A 20,000-nucleotide genomic window follows, 5' to 3' on the forward strand; every position below is an offset into this window, starting at 1 on the left:
GCCTATCTTTAAGTTAACCCTCTGGGTGCAATTTGGCAGATCTTAAAACTGAACTTGATGAAAAACAAAAAAAAAAAGTACCCTCCATTTTTCTGAAATGTGTGGTTTTACATCATTGCGATCCCTAACTTTTGTATAATGTTATCTTGACAAAAAATTTTCATTTTCTAGGTTTGGCAACTTGTAACTTGCAACTCCAACTCACAACTCATAACTCACAACTCCGGAACTCGCATTCTTCCCACACCCCTGGCACATACATGTACATGTTAGCCTTCTCACCAAAAAGTAAAAGGCTCAGAATTCAAAGCAGCTGGCTTTTTAGTAGGTTGTGAGCACTTGAGGAGAACCTTGTAAATGGCCCACGAATTTTCCACTATACATGCCTCATTAATAAACTTGAGACTAAATTTAATCCATTAAAGAAGAACCCACAGCCAAAAAAAGTACATGTAGACCACTCTTAGGGGTTCTTTTCAAAACTTTAGACTTGTAAGCATTCTGTCACTTTAAAATATGGGAGTACCCAACACTGTTGCTACTTGTGGTTTAATGAACGAATGGAAAAATCCAAGAAACTCTGATAGAATGTTGCGATGTGTACATGCACGTTAATTTCTCCTTTTCCCTTACGACGGTACACCATGGAGGACAATCCCGAGTGTAATGGTAAGCAATGTTTTATTCTATTTTGTGTTATTTTATGCTACCATATAAAAGTAAACTTATTATGCATGGATTAACAGTGACTATCAAAAAGAAACTACATGTAACTGGCCAGTGATCTTTTCCCATGCGTTTTGTGTTTATAAAGACTAAACTAACGTTCTGCATGGCTACAAGGACAAAACCTATCTAAAAGTTAACCCTCTGGCTGCAACTTAGATCTTAAAACTGAACTTTATCAAAGACAAAAGTACCCTCCCAGGAGTTACCACTTTTTTTTCTGAAATGTGTGGTTTTACGTCTTTGCGATCCCTAACTTTTATGTAATGTTATCTTGACAAGAAATTTTCATTTTCTAGTTTGGCAACTCGTAACCCACAACTCTAACTCACAACTCATAACTCCGGAACTCACATTCTTCCCACACCCCAAGTATATACATGTAAGCCTTTTCGCCGAAAACAAAAAGGCTCAGAATTCAAAGCAGCTGGCTTTTTAGCAGGTTGTGAGCACTTGAGGAGAACCTTGTAAATGGCCCACAAATTTTCCACTATACATGCCTCATTACTAAACTTGAGACTGAATTCATTAATCCATCAAAGAAGCAATGAGATGTAAAGGGAAGTGAATAGTGCTACTAAAAGTTTTAAATCTTACCTATTTTAAAAATAGCATTGCTGATGTCTTACTTCACTTCTTTGTCGCTTGTTAGAAGAGGTTTCTCTCTAGTCTTGCTTTCCAATGTATGAGATCTACATGAAATTAAATTAAAGGTAGTTTGGCAAACATTACAATCACATTATCAAAAACTTATTTAAGAGCTGCTCCCTACAGCTGTTGGTAAATGTTAGCCAAAGCAGAGTAAACATAGTTTGAGTTAGCAGGGAGTTCGAATTGAGTTTGAGTTAGATAGTTTAAAATTACTGGAGACAAGTCCAGGAAAAATCAAATTTTGTTCGAGTTAGAAGGGAGGGTGGGTACTTATTCAAGGATGGGCACTTATGATTTTCCCAACATTTTCAGTAAACAAGGACATTTTCAGAGAATAACAAAACAAGGGGTAACAAATTTATTTCCCTTCTAAAAGACAAGACAAAACAAAGTGCAAAATCTAACATAAGAAATATAAAAGGTCATTTACAGTACTTACTGTGCAAAAGTAATGAGAGCGAATTTCGACGAATTTTGTCTATTGTTCTTGTAAATTTTCGACGATATGACGGCGAAATTTCCTATGGTATTTCACGTCGCTCAATGCAATATTTCGAGGAAAATGCGGCGGAATGATGCGAATTCTTTCGAAATTTCAAAGTAACGAACTTTCCTTGCTTTCAAAATTTAGAAGAAATGAACTTTCGTTTCTTCAAATTTTCGAAGCAGCAAACTGTCATTAAAAATACACTGTAGATTATAATTGCAGTATATTACTCGGAACTAAACGCGCTTTGTTTATTTATTAACACCACAACTGAAGAGCGTTTAAAAATAAGCTAGAGAGATTTAACCCGCACTCTGCTTCAGTAGAGTAACCGCTTGTTTGTTTTTAAACAAGACTAACCTTCAAGGACTGAATCGTAATTACAACAAGCGGGATTGTAAACTCCATGATCTTGATTACGCATGCAAATTTTTCGTTCAGCTTTCTAGGCCAACCGGACTTTGGGAGGTTGTCAACGGTACCGGTAAGTTTGATCTTCTTAATTATTCTCGCCATGCTCTGATAGCTGATGAAAGAACCTTCATCTCTTAATTTTTTGAATATGGCTAGTGGCTGCAAGCCATTTTCGTAAAGAGATTAGATTTGCTTTCGAGCGCAAGGTGAAACCTTTTGGCATGAGTACTGTAAACAGTGTGATTACAGATCACTGAAGATGACATTTAAACAAAACCCATTGCCATGATAACATCACGATACCATGATGCCTTGCTGTCTCAAATAGAATAGTTTAAGCAAAGGGTTGATCGAAGGAAGCGAAAGCCTTCTTACCTAGCTTAGCCTCAAAAATTCGCTGCACTTTTCAAAACTTCGAAAAACACTTCAAAAAATTAAAGCATTCTAACTTCAAAATTTCGAAGCATTTCCTTCGAAATTTCGCGAATCTTCTCGAATTTTTGTCTGAATTTTCGCTGAAACATTCGCATACAATTTCGAAAGTGTTAAGACAATAGCGCTTTCGAAAATTCGTTGAAAGTTCGGCAATATTTCATTTTGTTTATAAAATCGCTGGTTTTCGTCGAAAAGTGAAGAAAAGCCTCGACATTCGCTCTCACTACTTTTGCACAGTTACTGTAACTACTGTATCTTAAACCAATTTTGGTTGATTTTGGTTCTCTTACTTCATGTTGGGCTGGTACAGAAATGTTTTTTGTTGGTAGGGGGGTGGGGTGGGTGCTTATTAACTCTTTTGGGCTTTCAGGATGGGCACTTATTCAAGATGGGTGCTTATTCGAAGTTGGACAGTTATCAATTGAATAAATACAGTACATGAAGGAAATTGTTCCAAACAGCCAAAAGGAATCAACAACCTAACACGCAAGATTGTGTACCTTGCCTAAGAGATTTTAGGCCACGAATCTGATGAGATCTGACTAACAAATTATTTGTTCAGCATGGATAACTACCGATTGAGAATTAATACTTCTGGATCTTGCTAAGAATAAAAATTGTTTTGAGAACAGATTGATCAACCAAGTCTTGTGTGTCTGGGTGGGTTTTTCCCAGATGTACAGTAAAATATAAGATGACAGACAATGTTACAATAATTGTCTGCACTTCATGCAAATTCGGATCCACGCATCATGCATGTGACATTCAAGGTCCAACAAAGGAAATAGTTTGAAGTACAAATTTTAAAACTTTTCCCTAAGACCATTACCTTCAGTATGAAACAGTCCCAGATTAAAATGGCATCGTCTTAAGACATGTATAACTGAAGGATTACCATTCCAGAAATAACTGAATTTAACACATCAAAGAGGCAAATGACAGCTGAAATGAGATGCAAATGGGAGGAAAAGGTGTAAATCAGAGTTTAAAATCTTACCTGTTTTAGCATAATGTTGACATCTAATTTCACTTTCTTTGTCTCTTGTTAGAAGAGGTTTCTCTTTAGTTCTGAACAGGCAACCAGTAACTGGTTTGCTCACATGCCAACTCGCCCACAACAAACTCATCCAAAGAGAATAATAACTTGCCTTCTCTAGGTTTGTCCAAAATGGTGGCCTACAAATGTAAATAACAAGAGTCTTGCACAACTTGTAACTCATTTTGAAAATACTGATACAGTTATGACTATATGTTATTATCTATTAAGCGTTTAATCAAAAGTGTCATCTTCCGTGTGGGTGAGTTTGTGCATGTTGAAGGCGAATGTCCATGTAGGCGAATTTCCAAAAATTTTTTTCAATTAAAGCAGCAGATTCTGTTGCAAGAAATCACTTCGCCGAAAACAATAAATTATTCGTTGACGATTTTACAACTACGTTTTGTTGCTCAAATATTAGTAATATAAAGGTGAACTTACAAACTGAAATTGTTTTCCAGTTGAAACAGCTGAGACCAGTACATGAATCAGTCACGAGACTTTATAGTTATCTTCAACATAATTTCTGTACGGAAATGCGAGTGTCCAATAGGTAAATTCTTCCAATACGTGTAACTCCCATTTCGCGGCTTTCTGGCCATACGAATGGCATCACGCAGGTTGGGAATACGGGAGTCCACGGAACTGCTTAAGTTCAGTATACCACCGGTCAGGATCAGTTGTCTGAATTTCTCAGCGTTAGATTCTTCCTTTCGTAGAAAGTCAGACTGCTCGCGTTTAGTTTGTTCAAGGATGGATGCTTCGAACTTTTTTCTCCTTCCCAATAAGGTGATGAATGAATCTTGACGCAAACTGTTCCACCAAAGTACGGCTGGACAAGTGTTGTCTAAGGAAAGTGTTCAAATATAAGGCCTAGGGCAAACGTCGAATCTAAGTGGCGTCGAATTTATTAAAAATAGGTTCGACAAAGAGTCGACTTAATTCCAGCGTGGTAGCAAACGTCGAACCTGCGTAGACCCTAATTCACAAGTTGCACTTCATGAAACACGGGAATAAGCACGTGTCCCCGTGCTATTCACTCTATGCGCGGCTAGTTATTGCTAGGACTTGATAGCGAAATGCCGAAATATAGTGCTCGTCGAGCCTTTCTTTGGCAATTAATTACGAAAAATAGAAAGAGAAGACTCAAACACTGAGCATTTATTACAAATAGGCAATTCGCATGTCAATCATTTATATTTAGTGTTCATGAAACACGAAAAACACATTTCCATCACGCTGTTCGATGTCAGCAATGACTTCCGATAGCTCGCCGAAATTGTCTTTGTACAGCGCATGCTCGTCAGGAGGGGAAATAGTGTTTGGCAGATGGGGGAGTCGGTATTTTTGTGACTTTTGCGCAGTCCATCACATTTGAATCAATTATTTTGTAATTTGCATGATTTATGAATTGAGTTCAACGCGTGTTTAGAACGGCGTTTGCTGTAACGCCGAACCACTGTCGCATTATCCGACTTGGCAAGTCGAACTTATGCTGGAGTCGAACCAATTAATTTGAGTCGAACTTAATTGCGGCAAACGTCGCATCATTCATGCGCCTATTTCAAAATTAATAGGTTCGACGAATTAAGTTCAAGTAAGATACGACGTTTGCCCCACGCCTAACATTCAAAACCAGGTTAGCGATTCTTAAATTTAATGATAACTTTTACTGATACTCCTAAGAATCCCAAATGGACCAAATGAATAGCAAATACCAGTCGCTGTACGGTCTCTTCTAATCGCGTGACGTGTGCGTGGACATTGCGCAAAACAATTCTAAGTGTCGCGAGTGGGTCGTTCGCTTAGTAAGCAGAGAGTACGCAAACTTATCTGGCTCAAAGAAAGGGCACTCACTGGATTCGCTTATTCCTTCTTAAGGTAAATATAATAATTTGGATAAGCGAGAATCAGGAATTACAGAGAAATCTTATGAAATCTTCTGACTCCCGTACGAATAGCAAATAGAAGTCGCCGCACGGGTGCCGTACGAATAGCCACTGGGTTATTATAATTAAGCTTACCTTAGCTTTTCAATCGTGGTGCTGAGATCTTCAACAGTGGCACATCGTTTCGAATTCACCCAAACGGTATTAAAGACCGAAAACCTTTTCTGGTGATTAAAGGAACTGAAACGCAAACATTGAAAAGAACATGAAAACTGTTCGATGCAGGAAGACAAACAAAGACTGACAAACCCTGATGACTGCGTACATGTATTAGACCACCAAATTAACCAGGAGAAATTCCTTAAAAATACACATCAAATAAACTGATTTGAATCCTTACCTTTGCTGCCAGAACGAGAGGAAACGAAAAAGCCCAAAACAATTGCGTCCCGGAGCTGGGCAACCTAGTGGCCGCGAAGATATTTTTTCGGAGCTGCTGTGCAGCGAGGTTTTCGAGGGCCGCTCCCAAACTACGAATTAACTGAAAGTGTGTCATTTCGAGGTCTTAACTGAAAGGGTCATTGTTTGCAAGCGATCATGCGAAACGGTACATAACTGCTCTTAGAGGTCATCTAAAACGTTGCCACTCGAGTCACGCCACTATGGCCAATGATCACGAAAGTTTCCTGCGGAAAAAAGGTCTAAATAACTGAAATATCCACTAAAAAGACTAAAATATCCATAGAGTTTTTCTAAATCAACTGCAATTATTTTTGAAGCAGAAAGAACATACAAGTCATATTTTTTTTCTCCTTGTGGAACTGAAGAACTGCGAAAAAAAAGATAGCAGATGGATCCGCCATGTTTTTTTGGGCTTTGTGGGATACATCATTCAGCGAGAAACCGCTGAATCAGGTTACTGTTGGCAGCTGTCATCTCCAGTGGTCAGTGCGGATCCAGTGGAGGGTCGGGAGGGTCCACCCCTTCCCCTCTCCACCCTCAAACCTGAGCTTTTATCATTGTTATGATTATTTTAAAAAGTTTTTGTATCTAAAAATTTAACAACTAGACTGTGATCGCAATGATAATTCAGTCTGATACAATATAAAAGAAGCTAAAACTGCCTGGAACCGGATTTAATAAACTGAATTAAATTAAATATTGATCCGGATGGAAGGACGGAAGTAGCTTTGATGAACACATAGAAATGGCGGGCCCGTTGCCAATGGAGACGTAAAAGTAACAAGTGGGTGAGGTGAGCTTAGCAATGTTCCAAACTTCTTCTAGATGTTTCGACAAAGGTTATCCAAAAAAAAGCGTAAAAGCGTACCCAACAATGCCGAAAGGTGGTCTGAGAAATACCCAATAAATTTCAATAAAAGCTCAGAATCCATAATGCCTCGACCGCACAGCGAAAACTTGAGATCGCGGGCAAGTAGAAGAAGAAGCTCAGAATCCATAATGCCTTGACCGTACATCGAAGACTTGAGATGGCAGGCGTTATGGATTCTGAGCAATCCACAACAAACCACTGCAAACTCAAAAGATGGTGCCACCCTCCATCCAACAGTAAAAAAAACATAGGCACGCATGAGTCTGCATATGCATGACCTATGTTGAAGTTTTTGTGGTTTACAAAGTTAATTTTTTAAAGCACAATTTTTTTATCCCAGGAATCACCGTGAAAAAAACTTAGACTTCTTCACTAGTCAAGGAAAGACGAAGGGAAGGACTTTTAGAAATTCTAACAAACAAACAGTTGGTGTTTAGACTAGTTTGTTCCGTCGAAACATCTTGCTTGTCTTTAGTTCATTACAAGTAAGCTCCAAATAGAAATCATTTTGAAGGGTAACTGCTGCCATCAATAGAAGTTAAAGGCAATGAAATAAGAGTGGGGTTATATCAATTGCAGGTGGAATCAACCTTGCGTTTATTTATTTCCATTGCGCATATGCCACACATTGACATTCCAATCCTAGCAGTATCCGAGATGTTTGTCCCATGAACCCAGTTCAACGGCCTTAGCTCCCACAAGTCTCCTGAACCTCAGTGGTAGAGTATCCGAACTAGTAATCGGAAGGTCTTAGGTTCGACTCCAGATAGGAGTAGTCGAATTCTCTTTTTCCTAGTATGCCTGTATCATCCAATAAATAATACATCATTCTCAGCCTTGCTTTTGTTGCACTATTCATATACATTCACACGTGACTGGCCAGGGAATAGACTATAATGAGGTATAAGCGGTCCGGGAGGTCATGGCGCAAAACCAGCAAGAACTGACCTCAATATTCAGCTCTACTGTGGAGCCATAATAACCACTTTTATGGTGTGTTGCTAAGCAGTGCACATGATCTTCTTTTGTTTCTGTAGCTTGAGTTTGCAAATGCTATAACCAAGTCCGATCCAGATGTTAAACGTCTTTTAAATCCATATTCCATGCAGAATGTCCCGTATGACTGTTTGTACCATCCCCAGGCAATACACAAGGTAGGGAGATTGCGTGACTTTAAGATGTAACGTGTTCCTTGTGCTCCTGTCACAGCTACCGAAAGCGTAAAAGAAAAATGTTGTGTCGTAATTTGTGTTGCAAGCGTCATTTATTATTATTATTATTATTATTATTATTATTATTATTATTATTATTATTATTATTATTACATTTTCTTTATCCACATGCAATGGATTACAAGCTTACGCAGTTTATTACCTACCGTAAAAGCTAGCCAGCCCTCTCTGTCTAGTCCCCCTCTTCGATAGGTCCCCCTGTTTGGAGATCCCATTTTAAAATAACCCCTACTCCTTCAATCTATGCCAAGGGTCCTTCGTTCTCAGGTAATGCATTTTTAACGGACCTTTTCCTCGGAAAGATTGTGCGCGCTTGCCGCCGCTCGCCTGAAAAAAAAAACGCAAAAAATAATATAAATAACGCCTGTTCTGCAGGCTACCCGCTTTCCATGTAAACCGACCCTAAAACAACACGGCAATTGAGAGACCCGCCAAGCCGGGAATTACCGACCCTCTGAAACCACTTCACACGGAGGGAGGGGTAGCCTACGAAGCAGACGTTATCGGGGAGGGGGAGGGCGAGTGGGAGGGGGAGCGGCTAAAAGTGAGAGAAATGAGGGACCCTCAACTCTCCTTAATCTCCCACTCACTCGTTTGCACTTTTCTCCCCCCTTCTTCCGCCCCTCCAAGGCTACACCTGCTTCGCAGGCTAGGGGAATGCTTCGTCCCTACAATGGACTTTTCGGGGAGGCCCCGAAGACAGGGTGCTGGCTCATTTTCCGAACAGTGTCTGGTCATCGAGCCCACCCAAAAGGGTGCCTTTTTTCAGGCTGGAGGTATATTGAAGGGAAGGGATTTCAGGAGATGAAGTGTAGATAAGATGGGGAAGAACTGTCATTTAACAGACCCAAGGAAATACTATGCAGTGTTTCTACTTTAGCTATGTGGAAGGGATAAATTTTTCTTGCAAAAATGGTTAATAGCAGGGTAAGGGTTTGGATGAAGAACCGTAGAAAACTGGTGAGGACTCCCTCCCCCGCCCCACCACTTCACTACCGCACCTCTTTGGCTGTGATAATGTAGTCTTGTGAGTCAAAAGGATATCGATTGACACTCTCTTATAGTAGTTGTAATTATTCAGTTCAAAGTTTGTTTTCCCCAGGTTCGTTTCAACCCTAATAAGTAAGCTTTTTCTTGGCTTGCCTCAGGAGGCGCAGCTGGTCTGGCAAGGCTCCATTTAGTCAAACAGATCGAATGAAGAAACGCTGGTGTTAGGCAAGGAGTCATCAATCTTCTGATGCGGGCGTCAGAGGGAAAGAGCGAGAACAGCCACTGGATTGAGAAGAGAGAAGAAGATGTACCTTCCATGAATCATACAAAACTACGGACTTTCGTTTGCCGGCATTACCCTTTCAAATCAAATCAAATCAAATAACTTTATTTATCCACGGTTATCTCATCAGAAAAAATGCTATTTACAAATACTATTTGCCCTCTGAAAGTGGCAAAACATCAATAAAAAGTCGCCTGCAAGCAAGCTCTCCGATCTGGGGTCTACCTGTCTTGGCCGAGAGAGTCTGTGCATGGCGCCAACTACGAGAGGATTGGGGCGCCCCTTCCCCAGTCTTCTCACCGTACGCTTCGCTCGCCGCTCGCCCCAAATATATGTCGCACTGAGACCCTTGATTGCACGCTAATTAAAAGAAGCTCTGTTTTGATCATAAGCTTTCACTTCAGCGCTCATACTTCAATTCGTCATGTAGAGCACAATGAACAATACCCCAAGAAAACGCTTCTCATTAGTTCTCATATATGCGCGGTTCAATTCTTGTTGTTACCACCCTCGGGAAACCCCCGGAACAAAACACTTTTAAGCAGGCCTATCCCAGGGATAGGAGTCGAATCAAGTTAAAATAACTACTCGTGCAAGAAATGTGCCTTTCTTGATTAAGAAAAATTCACGAAATTGCTATCCTCCTGTAAACCGAGTTGTTTATTTGCACTGAAAGAGAAAAGATTCGCCATGCTATATTGGAATCAGTAACATACTAATACTATTTTTTGTTAATTTTTAGGCATTGTTGATAAGTTGGAGATTCCTTCCATGTTGAATAAAGTTAACAGTTTATCCATACCATTTTCCCCAGTCTGGGAAGAAGCGTTGCTGGGACAATGAAACCTGTGATTCGGTGTCGTTTCCAGAAAAGCGCCCCAAGTTTTCATCGGCCATTTTTTTCAAATACTCGGGTAGGATTGTACTTCCTGATACAGTTTTAGTAACCTTTACCAAGATCTTCTCTTCCCGCGTAGACATAACCCACGCAAAAAAACTTTTCAATTAGTAGCCCCAGTCCATAAAAAATCAGAGTTTCTCGGACAATTCCGAGATGCGCTAAACGTATGCGCAGTAGCAAAATAGGGCGCCATGCTTAAATAACAAACGCTTAAGTTTGCTGTCGGACTATAAAGAGCCATAATAGATAAGGAAGTTGGTTTCTAAAGAAACTGTGGTACTGCATCGGTGGGGAGTAGAAACGACGAATGTTTGTTTATCAACAGAGTTGAAAACTAAAGGTAAATTGGCCACCGTAAAGAGATTTGAGTGCTGACGTTTCGAGCGTTAGCCCTTCGGCAGACCCATTGTTAACTCGTGAATGCGCGTAGCGCAATGAACGAGTTATAGCGATAGCTGACTTTTGACTTGGTTGGTTGGTTGGTTGGTCGGTCGGTTTTGTCGTTAACTTTCGGGCGTGCGCAGTGAATGAGTTTTAAATTCAATTAGTGGAAAAAACACGCGAACATTTATTGTTCACGGCGCATCAGGAAATTCTTATTCAATATGTAGAGAATAATTTGACGATCATTCAGTGCAAGAATGGAGATTTTTCGTTCAATCTGAGCAAAGTTACAAGTATTTTTAGTTTTGCAGAAAGTCCGGGGTCGTAAACTCAATTAGTGAAAAAAAAAAACGTGGAAATTATTTTTCACGACGCGTCAGAATTCTCTCATTCATCCTGTAGAGAATAATTTGACAATCATTTTAGTGTAAGAATGGAGATTTTTCGTTGAATCTGAGCAAAGTTATAGGTTCTTCTCATTTTTTTCTCCAAACTGCGGTTTCTTTTAAGAATTAAAAATAATTTAATTTAGAAATAATTTAATTAAAAAATAATTTAATTTGTCAGTTTTCACGCGAAAGCGGAACGTGCCATGTCACGCATCATTGACGTCGTAAACAAAATTATGCAAATGTCTGGTGAAATGAACACTTTAAGATCTTGTCAGCTTTCAAAGAGCTTTCAAAGGGAAAAATGTTTCATTTTCGAAATTTACAACTGGTAATTTATGGGAAAGCAAAAGGACGCGGTCGATAAATAATTCTTATTTAGCAAGAACTTGTCATAGTTCATTATTTTTACTTGAGGATTACGTGGACTGAACTCCAAAGGAAAAATTTCACGCATTTATGTCGGGCATGAAATGTAATGCGATACTTTGTTGAACAGATTTCCCTTTGTGAGATCGGCTTGCCCTACATTAATTTTGTAATTTTAATTCCCAAAAAAACTTCACTTGCCCATCGTGCAAGTGATGGTTAGAATCCACTAGCCCGATCGCAAAATCCAGTAGCCCCGGACTATCGGGGACACGAATTTGCATGACGTACTGCACATGGCGTGCTTCTATGAACTTTGAATAAAAAAACACGTGATTTTTTCAATCGGCGCATCAGAATACAAGAGTACAAGAATGGTTATTTTTCGTTACATAATCGGGCAAAGATATAGTTTCTTTTAGCTTTCAAGGAAGTTTCCGTAGCCGTCTAAATTTCAATTACTATGTGTCATCTGCATTCACGAGTTGGCTCACAGGAGCCTTTGATTTGGATTCGCTCTGGCGAAGGGCTACGGCTCGAAACGTCAGCACTCGAATCTCTTTACGGTGGCCGATTTACCATTAATTTTCAACTCTGTTGATAAACCAAACATTCGTTTATAAAGAGCCACAACTCCCGGAAAATTGAGTAAGTGGCGAGTGACACACTCTTCACCCGATGATGCTTTAAGTCCTTCGACCTCACGTCATTTGACATCGGCCAAACCTTGCAAACCTTCCTGTTGTCCTTTCGTGGTTCTTATCGTTCGTTCCCAAAAGAGGAAAGTACTTTTATTTTGTCGTCTGTTCGTTCTCTATGGGTGTGTACGGTCTCTAAGCCTATAGCAAGCAAAAAAAGGCAAACGTTTACTTTTAATAATTGTTTATTTGTTCCTTTACAAATACATTCCTCTCGAGAATAAATACTATGGAATATATTGACACTGTCAGGAAAACAACATTTTGGGTTTTAGCTCTGAGAGCCATGTTCGGAGCAGATTATTATATACACCTGTATTTTGTGCAAGTATTTCATATTTAAACACATCAGTATTGGATTGATTGTTAGAGCGCTTTTCAATTGAGCATGCAAAGTAAACATTTCGCATTTCCTTTCCTTCGGTCTATAAATGGTTAAGTTGGCCACTTTCTCAATTATTAGACATCAAATCAAAAACAATCCTGACTTGCTTAAACGCATTTTCTTCGTGGTTGATAAATTCATTGTGTTGTTTACTTTTTTTTTTCTTTTTTTTTGAGGTACGTTAACAGTAATTACTTTGGTTACGGTTTTGTGATACTCAATTGAACACCGCTCTCTCTTGCTAACGGGTTTTCCGTGTGTCGAGCGAACTAAAATTTAACTTGACAGGGTACATCTTGTAGTGCAACACGCAGGTGTGCCACGACTTGTGGTCTTATATTGTTACCAGCAAGGTACAAGTAAGTGAGTTTACAATTTTTATCTTTTAGTGCATCACACAGGTTTGCTGCTCCTTGGTCTCCTATATTGTTACCAGCAAGGTACAAGTAAGTGAGTTTACAATTTTTATCTTTTAGTGCGTCACACAGGTGTGCTGCTCCTTGTTCTCTTATATTGTTATCACCAAGGTACAAGTTAGTGAGTTTACAATTTTTATCTTCCAGTGCATCACACAGGTGTGCTGCTCCTTGTTCTCCTATATTGTTATAACTAACGTCCAAGACAGTGAGTTTACAATTTTCATCTTTTAGTGCATCACACAGGTGTGCTGCTCCTTGGTCCCCTATATCGTGATACCTAAGGTATAAGTAAGTGAGTTTACAACTTTTATCTTTTAGTGCATCACACAGGTGTGCTACTCCTTGGTCTCCTATATTGTTATATTTAAGGTACAAGTTAGTGAGTTTACAACTTTTATCTTTTAGTGCATCACACAGGAGTGCTGCTCCTTGTTCTCCTATATTGTTGTTACTAAGGTTCAAGTCAGTGAGTTTACAATTCTTATTTTTTAGTGCATCACACAGGTGTGCTGCTCCTTGTTTTCTTATATTGTTATTGTCCAGGATTAACGCAGTGAGTTTATTATTTTCATCTTTTAGTGCATCACACATGTGTGCTGCTCCTTGGTCTCCTATACCGTTATTCCCCAGGCTTAACCCAGTGAGTTTATTATTTTCATCTTTTAGTGCATCACACAGGTGTGCTGCTCCTTGGTCTCCTATACCGTTATTATCCAGGCTTAACCCAGTGAGTTTATTATTTTCATCTTTTAGTGCACGACCAATCTCTACACAACCCAACGTACCCATACCGTTATGTGACAAATTCAAGTACAAGTCTCTGTTAACATTTTTAAGGGCATGCAGTACAGCTGCACAATCTAGAGGTGCTAGGGAACAAAACTCCAAATACACTCCATGAAAACCAATTTCTGCCAATTTGTTTTGCAATGTAGATTGCTGCTTTACATTGATCTCGTACAAACATTTACATACGTTCAGGGCTAATCTCCCGTCTACCTTAGCTGGCCAGCAGGTCAGTATCCTTCCCTCTCTAAACAACTTACACTCGGGTGGCTCCTGTGTCGACATAGGAAGAAGTTCACTAAAAATATCAACATTGGAAATTTCTTGGTCTGAATCAGGCTCCAACAGCCCAGCCACAAACTGTATCACTACTTGCCATGCACCTTTGTTGATGTGATCAGCAACAAATCTTCGCAATTCCTCTTTAGTCATGGTGTCCGTTACATGCTTAGCAGCGAAAAATTCCTGCACTGTTAAGTGCAGGAAACAGTATTGTGCTTTGGGCTGTTCACTAAGTAAACGGGGCTTGGCGTCGGGTAAACGGTGAAGCAGTCCACAATGCTCCAGTCCATCAACTTCGTTTGATTCAAAGATTAATCTTCCTTGTTTAATGCCATTAAAAGCGATTTTTCCCAGTCTCTTGAACACCATTTCATTTTCGGGATGAAGCTGTTTAAATGGTTTGTACATGTACGTCCCAAGATCGGTTTTAGAGCAGCTGTATTTGTCATCACGATTGTGCTTATGGAAGAAAATCTTGACGGTCATGCTGTAAATTTCGGTCATCTTTGTTGGGAGTTGCAGACCTCCATCGAAGATACAGATCGTTATCAAGTGTAGCAAGCAATGACATACGATAAAACAATTCACGGGGATATAGCACAGTGAAAAGAGGTTTATGTTTGTGCTGATGTGTTGCCATATTGTTTCTTTCGCGACGCGATCACCTTCTGTAAACTTCTCCACATAGTCCTCAATTTGCTCTGATGTAAATCCAAGAATTGCAACTGTCCTTTTGAATTTTAGGTTTCTAACACATTCCACAGCAGTTGGTCTTGTTGTCGTTATCACCGTAGAACCACGGAGAAGTTTTCCTGACACTAGCTTGCTGTAGAGACAACGGAGGGGCATTTTCGTCTCCCCAGTGTCCTTGTAATATGAGTCATCTTGGGCTACGTCTGACCTTGCAGAGAATTCATCAATTCCATCGAAAATCAAAAGTACTTTGGTTGGGTTCTCTTCAATATAGCTCCAGACATCGTCATCCAAACGTCCTACTGTTTCTGCGCGGTCCAACAGCTCATAAAGATTGAGGTCTGTTTCCGAGTTTAAATGTCTGAATTTCAAAAGGAAGGCCATGTTAAAAGGCGTTTTCATCTTGGGGTGACCGGATGCCCACATTCGAAGAAGCTTAGTAGACAGCATCGTTTTGCCAATGCCTGGACGACCAACAACGAGGACATTGTTGTGCTGCGCATCAAAGATGTCCTCTGGCCGTACAGACTTGGACTGACTCGCATTGGGTGTGGGGTACACTTTGAGTTGTTCCCATCTATCTGTGGGAAAGTCATAGTTCACTCTGCCTTCGTGAATTACTGCATTTACATATATTTGGTCCGTACTCAGATCTTTAGCTTCTGGGCCTTCACCTGGATTAGTTCTGAAGGGTTGTTGAAGATCTGTAAGCTGCTTCGTGCCTGCTAAAACATCGTCCTTTATCTTTTGTACGGCTGCTTGCAGTTGCAAATTATCTGGATTGAGGAAAAGAAAATGAACATTACATCAGCCAGTTTGTATGTCGAGAAAGCTTTGCGCAGCCAAATATATATTGGGGATAAAAATCTGATCGTGATGTTCTATTTCACAAACCGCCAGATTCCTTTTCTGTACTGGTTTCGCTTTTTTAACCAATTTTCAGTACCAAACTGTAGCCAACGACCCCCCCCCCCCCCCCGAAAAAAATTAATAAAAAAAATAATTAGTTAATTAATTAATTTAAAGATTAACACAATCTAGGAGATGGGTATTACAAACAACTCTCAGAGCCGTAGCCTTAATAAAGATAATAGTTTTATGGCAATTTTGTAAAGAAGACAAAATCGTGCCACTTCCTTTTCGTTCTGAGGTTTATCTTTCCACCAGACGATTATTTGGTTGCGTATCAGAAGCAGACATATCCACATCTCTTATTGTCCCGACTTTTTCATACACGTTTCTTGCTAGAAAATTAAACTTGCACAGGTTTGCAACTACCCTAATCTTAATTCCTCACATTCAACACTTGAAAGTTTCAAGTCTAGATTCTTCACAACGTTTTTGCTTTGGAACGCTTGTTTACTTTTAGTTACTTTCAATCAGGAATTGTACAGCATCGCTGCTGTCGAATATTATACCAGGCCGCGCGCGGTGAAACGAAAAGGACCCAGAAACGTTTTTACTCTTGATGTTATGACATTTTTTCTTTCCATGAAGAATTATGTGTAGAAGTTTGGCAAAACTGTTTGTTATTTCGTGGTCCATGCATCATAACGTATATCTCGCACTTTTGTAACTAATTACCAATAACTAATGAAATGGTTCGGTGCAACTTCTTTATACGTAATTCTCTGTAATTCCTTTCACAAACACAAATACTTCGTCTTTAAGGACAGCGAGAACCGTTTAATTATTAGACTGCTTCCATGAAGCCTACCCAGGTCAGCCTTTTCCATACATGAAACTAACTGGAACTAACCTTCATCCTTCTTTTCTCTTCTTCTCCTTTTCCTTCTCTTTTCCTCACGTTTTTCTTCTCTTCCCTTTTTTTTCCTTTTCTTCTCCTTTTTCTTTCTCTTGCTTTCTTTTCTCGTCTGCTCAACTTTCTCGCTGATGTCATCTGAAGATCAACATTCAAAACAAAACCTAATAAACATTCTTTGTAATCTACCATGCAGCCATGAATGTGAGCCACGTTTTGATCACCTTTGCGGTTTTTGAAAAACGATGGAAGACGGGCGGGCAAGCAAGAAGAAACGAACGAACGAAGGAAGACAAAGAAAAAAGTTCTAAAGTGTTCATGTTAATGTTAGGTTTTCCTGCCAATGCATTAATTTTCAATTTGATGTGAGTGCATGAACAAAGAATTACTTCACACTCTTAATACCCTGTAAGTCCCCCGTTTCGTCTCTTTCCCATCTTATCTTATCGACCCCCCCCCCCTCCCCCTCCCTTTTATTTCCAAGCTTCAAACCATTGTTCAATAGAGAGACACCCCACACATGTGGCATAACAAATAAATCATTTTCATAAATTGCAGGGGTTTTATTGAAGACCAGCTGCAGGGCAAATTGATCGTCTGTGAACACAACTTTGTCCAGCTGCTTTAAACATCGCAACCACTGTTTGTAACAAGAGATCATATTAAAGTTAACTATTATGCCCAGGTACAATAAGCTTGTGCCCAAATTGCTACCTGTATTTTCTTCACAGACCAATTGCCAATAATATGCTTTTGGATGTACATAGCTAACTGGAACTGACCTTCATCCTCGCTTCCTACTCTCTTTCTTTTTCTCGTTTTTTCATTTTCCTTTCTTCCTGTGCTATGGGGAATATTCAATTCTTCCATTTCAGTGCTCATGTGCTCACTGATGTCACCTGAAAATTAATATTTAAAATGACGGTAAATTTTTAAAATAAAAACACACAACATGCATTTGTATGGTTTATTGAGCAATTAAACTCATCAACAATAGATGAGCTTGGGAGCTGGTGTCTAAAAGGTTGGTGGAGCCAGGCAGCCATCAAGCACAGGGAACGAGGTTTATGGCAACCCTGCAAACAGCCACCACCAAAGGGACCATCACACTGAACGCAGTCAGTGGAATACTTACGAAGGGAGCGCAGAGAGGGTGAAAGGTCACCCCCGAGCTGCGATGAGAGGCAACCACTGACCGGTATTGTCTTGACTTTAACCTTGCCTAAATTACACTTCGCCACATGTAAAATTCACCCTTTCCTTTGGGTCAAAACCATCAAATGTTCATGAAATAAAATATTATTATAACCAAGTATATTTACAGGAACATTATTAGAAACAACAGGCAAGAAGAGTTAAAAAATAATATTTTCAGGCCAGACTCAATTGATCATGTCTCTCAGCCAGCTTTTCCAGTGAGGACATTTACCTTGGCTGTAGTGCGGCCATCCTTGGAAAACATGAGGATCGTTAAGAATGTTTGCCACAACAGAGGCTGCCATGGTACTTGCAAAAGCCTTCCAGTCACCACTTGAAGGCTGAGTTGGATCTCCAAAACTGGCCACACCTTTTACTATCACCCATTCTACCTTGTCATCATAGGCTACTGCATAAAGACCTGAAATAGGAAGACAGATTGTTAGAATATTATTGAAATGCTCTAAAAACATTTATGATTTAAGGCAAGTGGCAGGCATACACTGTAATTAGGCATAGTTGGGAGGGGGGGGGGGGGGGGGGTGGGTGAGCATTGTGAGAATATTTTGGCAATATTCTCACGCCACCCCTCCCCCCACCTATGTCATGCTTCATGAGTACTGGATAGTATAAACTCACATTGCAGTCAACAAATTGGGTTTGAAAATCCGGCTAGCGCTTATAAAATATTGCCTGTGAATAAAGACATATTTCTGACTGTCACTTTAGTCCAACTGCTAACGACCAAAAAATGGTTCAATTGTTCGTTTTATGATAAAAGCATGAAACTTGGCAGGCTTACTAACCTCTATGAGACAAACATTTTCTGATATGGAGCCATCCAAAATTAACACCCAGAGCCACGTAATGCGCATGTCAGAAAAATGGCATATAATGCCTTGCCTTTTAAAATGGAAGCAAGGCTGATGTAAAATACTGAATTCTTGGCGTTTCTTTGGCGTCTCTGTTTAGTTACTTACTTTCTATCATTAGAGCGCATAATATACAGTGTACTGCCTTTGAATATCAAAAGTCACGTGACTGTTTTGTCTTTGATGAACAGCAGAGCATCAGCAACTGATTACATGGTTAAGATTCCTCATCGGAAAGTACTTGGATGCCAAATGACTTGAAATGATTTTTGACCATTCTCTGATTTTAAGTTACGTGTATTAGAAATATTCACCCAGAAACACATATTAACGCATGCTCAAAAAGTACCACATTGGAACTGTGCATGAAATCGAGGCTGAGATACATTATGAGTTACTTACGTTTAATTGATATGATGTGCTTGCCAAAATGTCAAGATCTGGCTTTATATGACTTGTAGTCTTGGGAACAGTTTAAGTTAATTTCCCCTAAAACTGCCGAAGGCACTTCAAGAAAGGGGGCTGGAATTTGTGCCCCTTTGGAAGCTTTAGAGGCTGCAGGAACAGTATTTGCACAGTGTACAGTGAGTAAAGGTACAGTATTTATCCCACTATCAACCCTGGGTTCCTCATTTGTTGGAGCTGCACAAGAGAGAGAGAGAGCTGTTGCAAAGAACGAATCCTGTGCACTTGTGGAGCTTAGCTTTTAATCTATATTTTCCAAGAACAAGGTCCAGCAGCTGTAAACAGACCATCTCACAGTTCTGGAGGACATGAAACGCCATTCTTTTCAAACTGTGCACAAACACTGTTGGCGATATCGGGAAAAGCAAGAGGTCTGTCATAAGAAATGCAAAGCCCACGCCCAACATAGCATTGATAAGACGTCACTTCATTGTTGCTCCATAAATCTTTAAGGCATAGATTAGGCGGAGGAAGGGACATTCCTTTCTCTTGCGTGGCGGAAACTACACTGCAGAAGAGAGATCTTGATCGCTTGAGATGCTGTTAAAGATGAAAAGATGAGAGAGGGTCATACCAGCTTAATTTGAGTCACTCTCTACAGGCCGGGCTACGGATGGACTGTGGGGCCTTTGATAATCATGTTTACAAGGGTCTTGAGAGTTGATGGAATAGCATCACTTTGGCGGTTTGTGGGAAATCTTTCATTCAAAGGATTTCTGAAGCTGCAGAATATCTACTCGCAGCTTGCAAGATGGTATGCCTTAGGCATAAAGGATGTCTCTTCGTTGAGAGAGGGGGCATTTAGATCTGGAAGGGCTGATAATTATTTATCCTTCAAATATGAAGTGCAGACTTTGGCAGGTTCTACTCCTAGTTCTTCCAGTTTAGCTGAGTGGAGTCTTGCAAGGTCAAAACACAGTTA

The 20,000-nt window shown here is 39.9% G+C and overlaps 2 protein-coding genes across 5 annotated transcripts in view; both read right to left on the reverse strand.

Annotated features, from left to right (window-relative positions):
* LOC146462448 (uncharacterized) overlaps window positions 1-20,000 on the reverse strand; it is a 201,068-nt gene that overhangs the window by 156,463 nt on the left and 24,605 nt on the right. For 2 of the 4 annotated variants that reach the window (XM_085085567.1, XM_085085566.1), the window contains exons 1-2: window positions 3,711-3,844; window positions 1,356-1,418 (exon numbers count right to left, since the gene is read on the reverse strand). The exons of the other annotated variants lie outside the window; for them this stretch is intronic. The gene's annotated coding sequence lies outside the window, so the exon portion shown is untranslated. Of the gene's footprint in view, window positions 1-1,355; window positions 1,419-3,710; window positions 3,845-20,000 lie in introns of those variants that run through there. 4 annotated transcript variants of the gene reach the window in all.
* LOC146462456 (uncharacterized) overlaps window positions 12,782-20,000 on the reverse strand; it is a 20,784-nt gene continuing 13,565 nt past the window's right edge. The window contains exons 3-6 of the mRNA XM_085085601.1: window positions 17,974-18,162; window positions 17,327-17,443; window positions 16,542-16,682; window positions 12,782-15,558 (exon numbers count right to left, since the gene is read on the reverse strand). Of these exons, the coding sequence (XP_084941727.1) occupies window positions 12,872-15,558; window positions 16,542-16,682; window positions 17,327-17,443; window positions 17,974-18,162 (3,134 nt within the window). The 3' untranslated portion in view covers window positions 12,782-12,871. The remainder of the gene's footprint in view (window positions 15,559-16,541; window positions 16,683-17,326; window positions 17,444-17,973; window positions 18,163-20,000) is intronic.

This window comes from Pavona decussata, unplaced genomic scaffold (genome assembly GCF_977016875.1).
Source record: "Pavona decussata unplaced genomic scaffold, jaPavDecu1.1 SCAFFOLD_187, whole genome shotgun sequence".
Classification (NCBI taxonomy): Eukaryota; Metazoa; Cnidaria; class Anthozoa; order Scleractinia; family Agariciidae; genus Pavona; species Pavona decussata.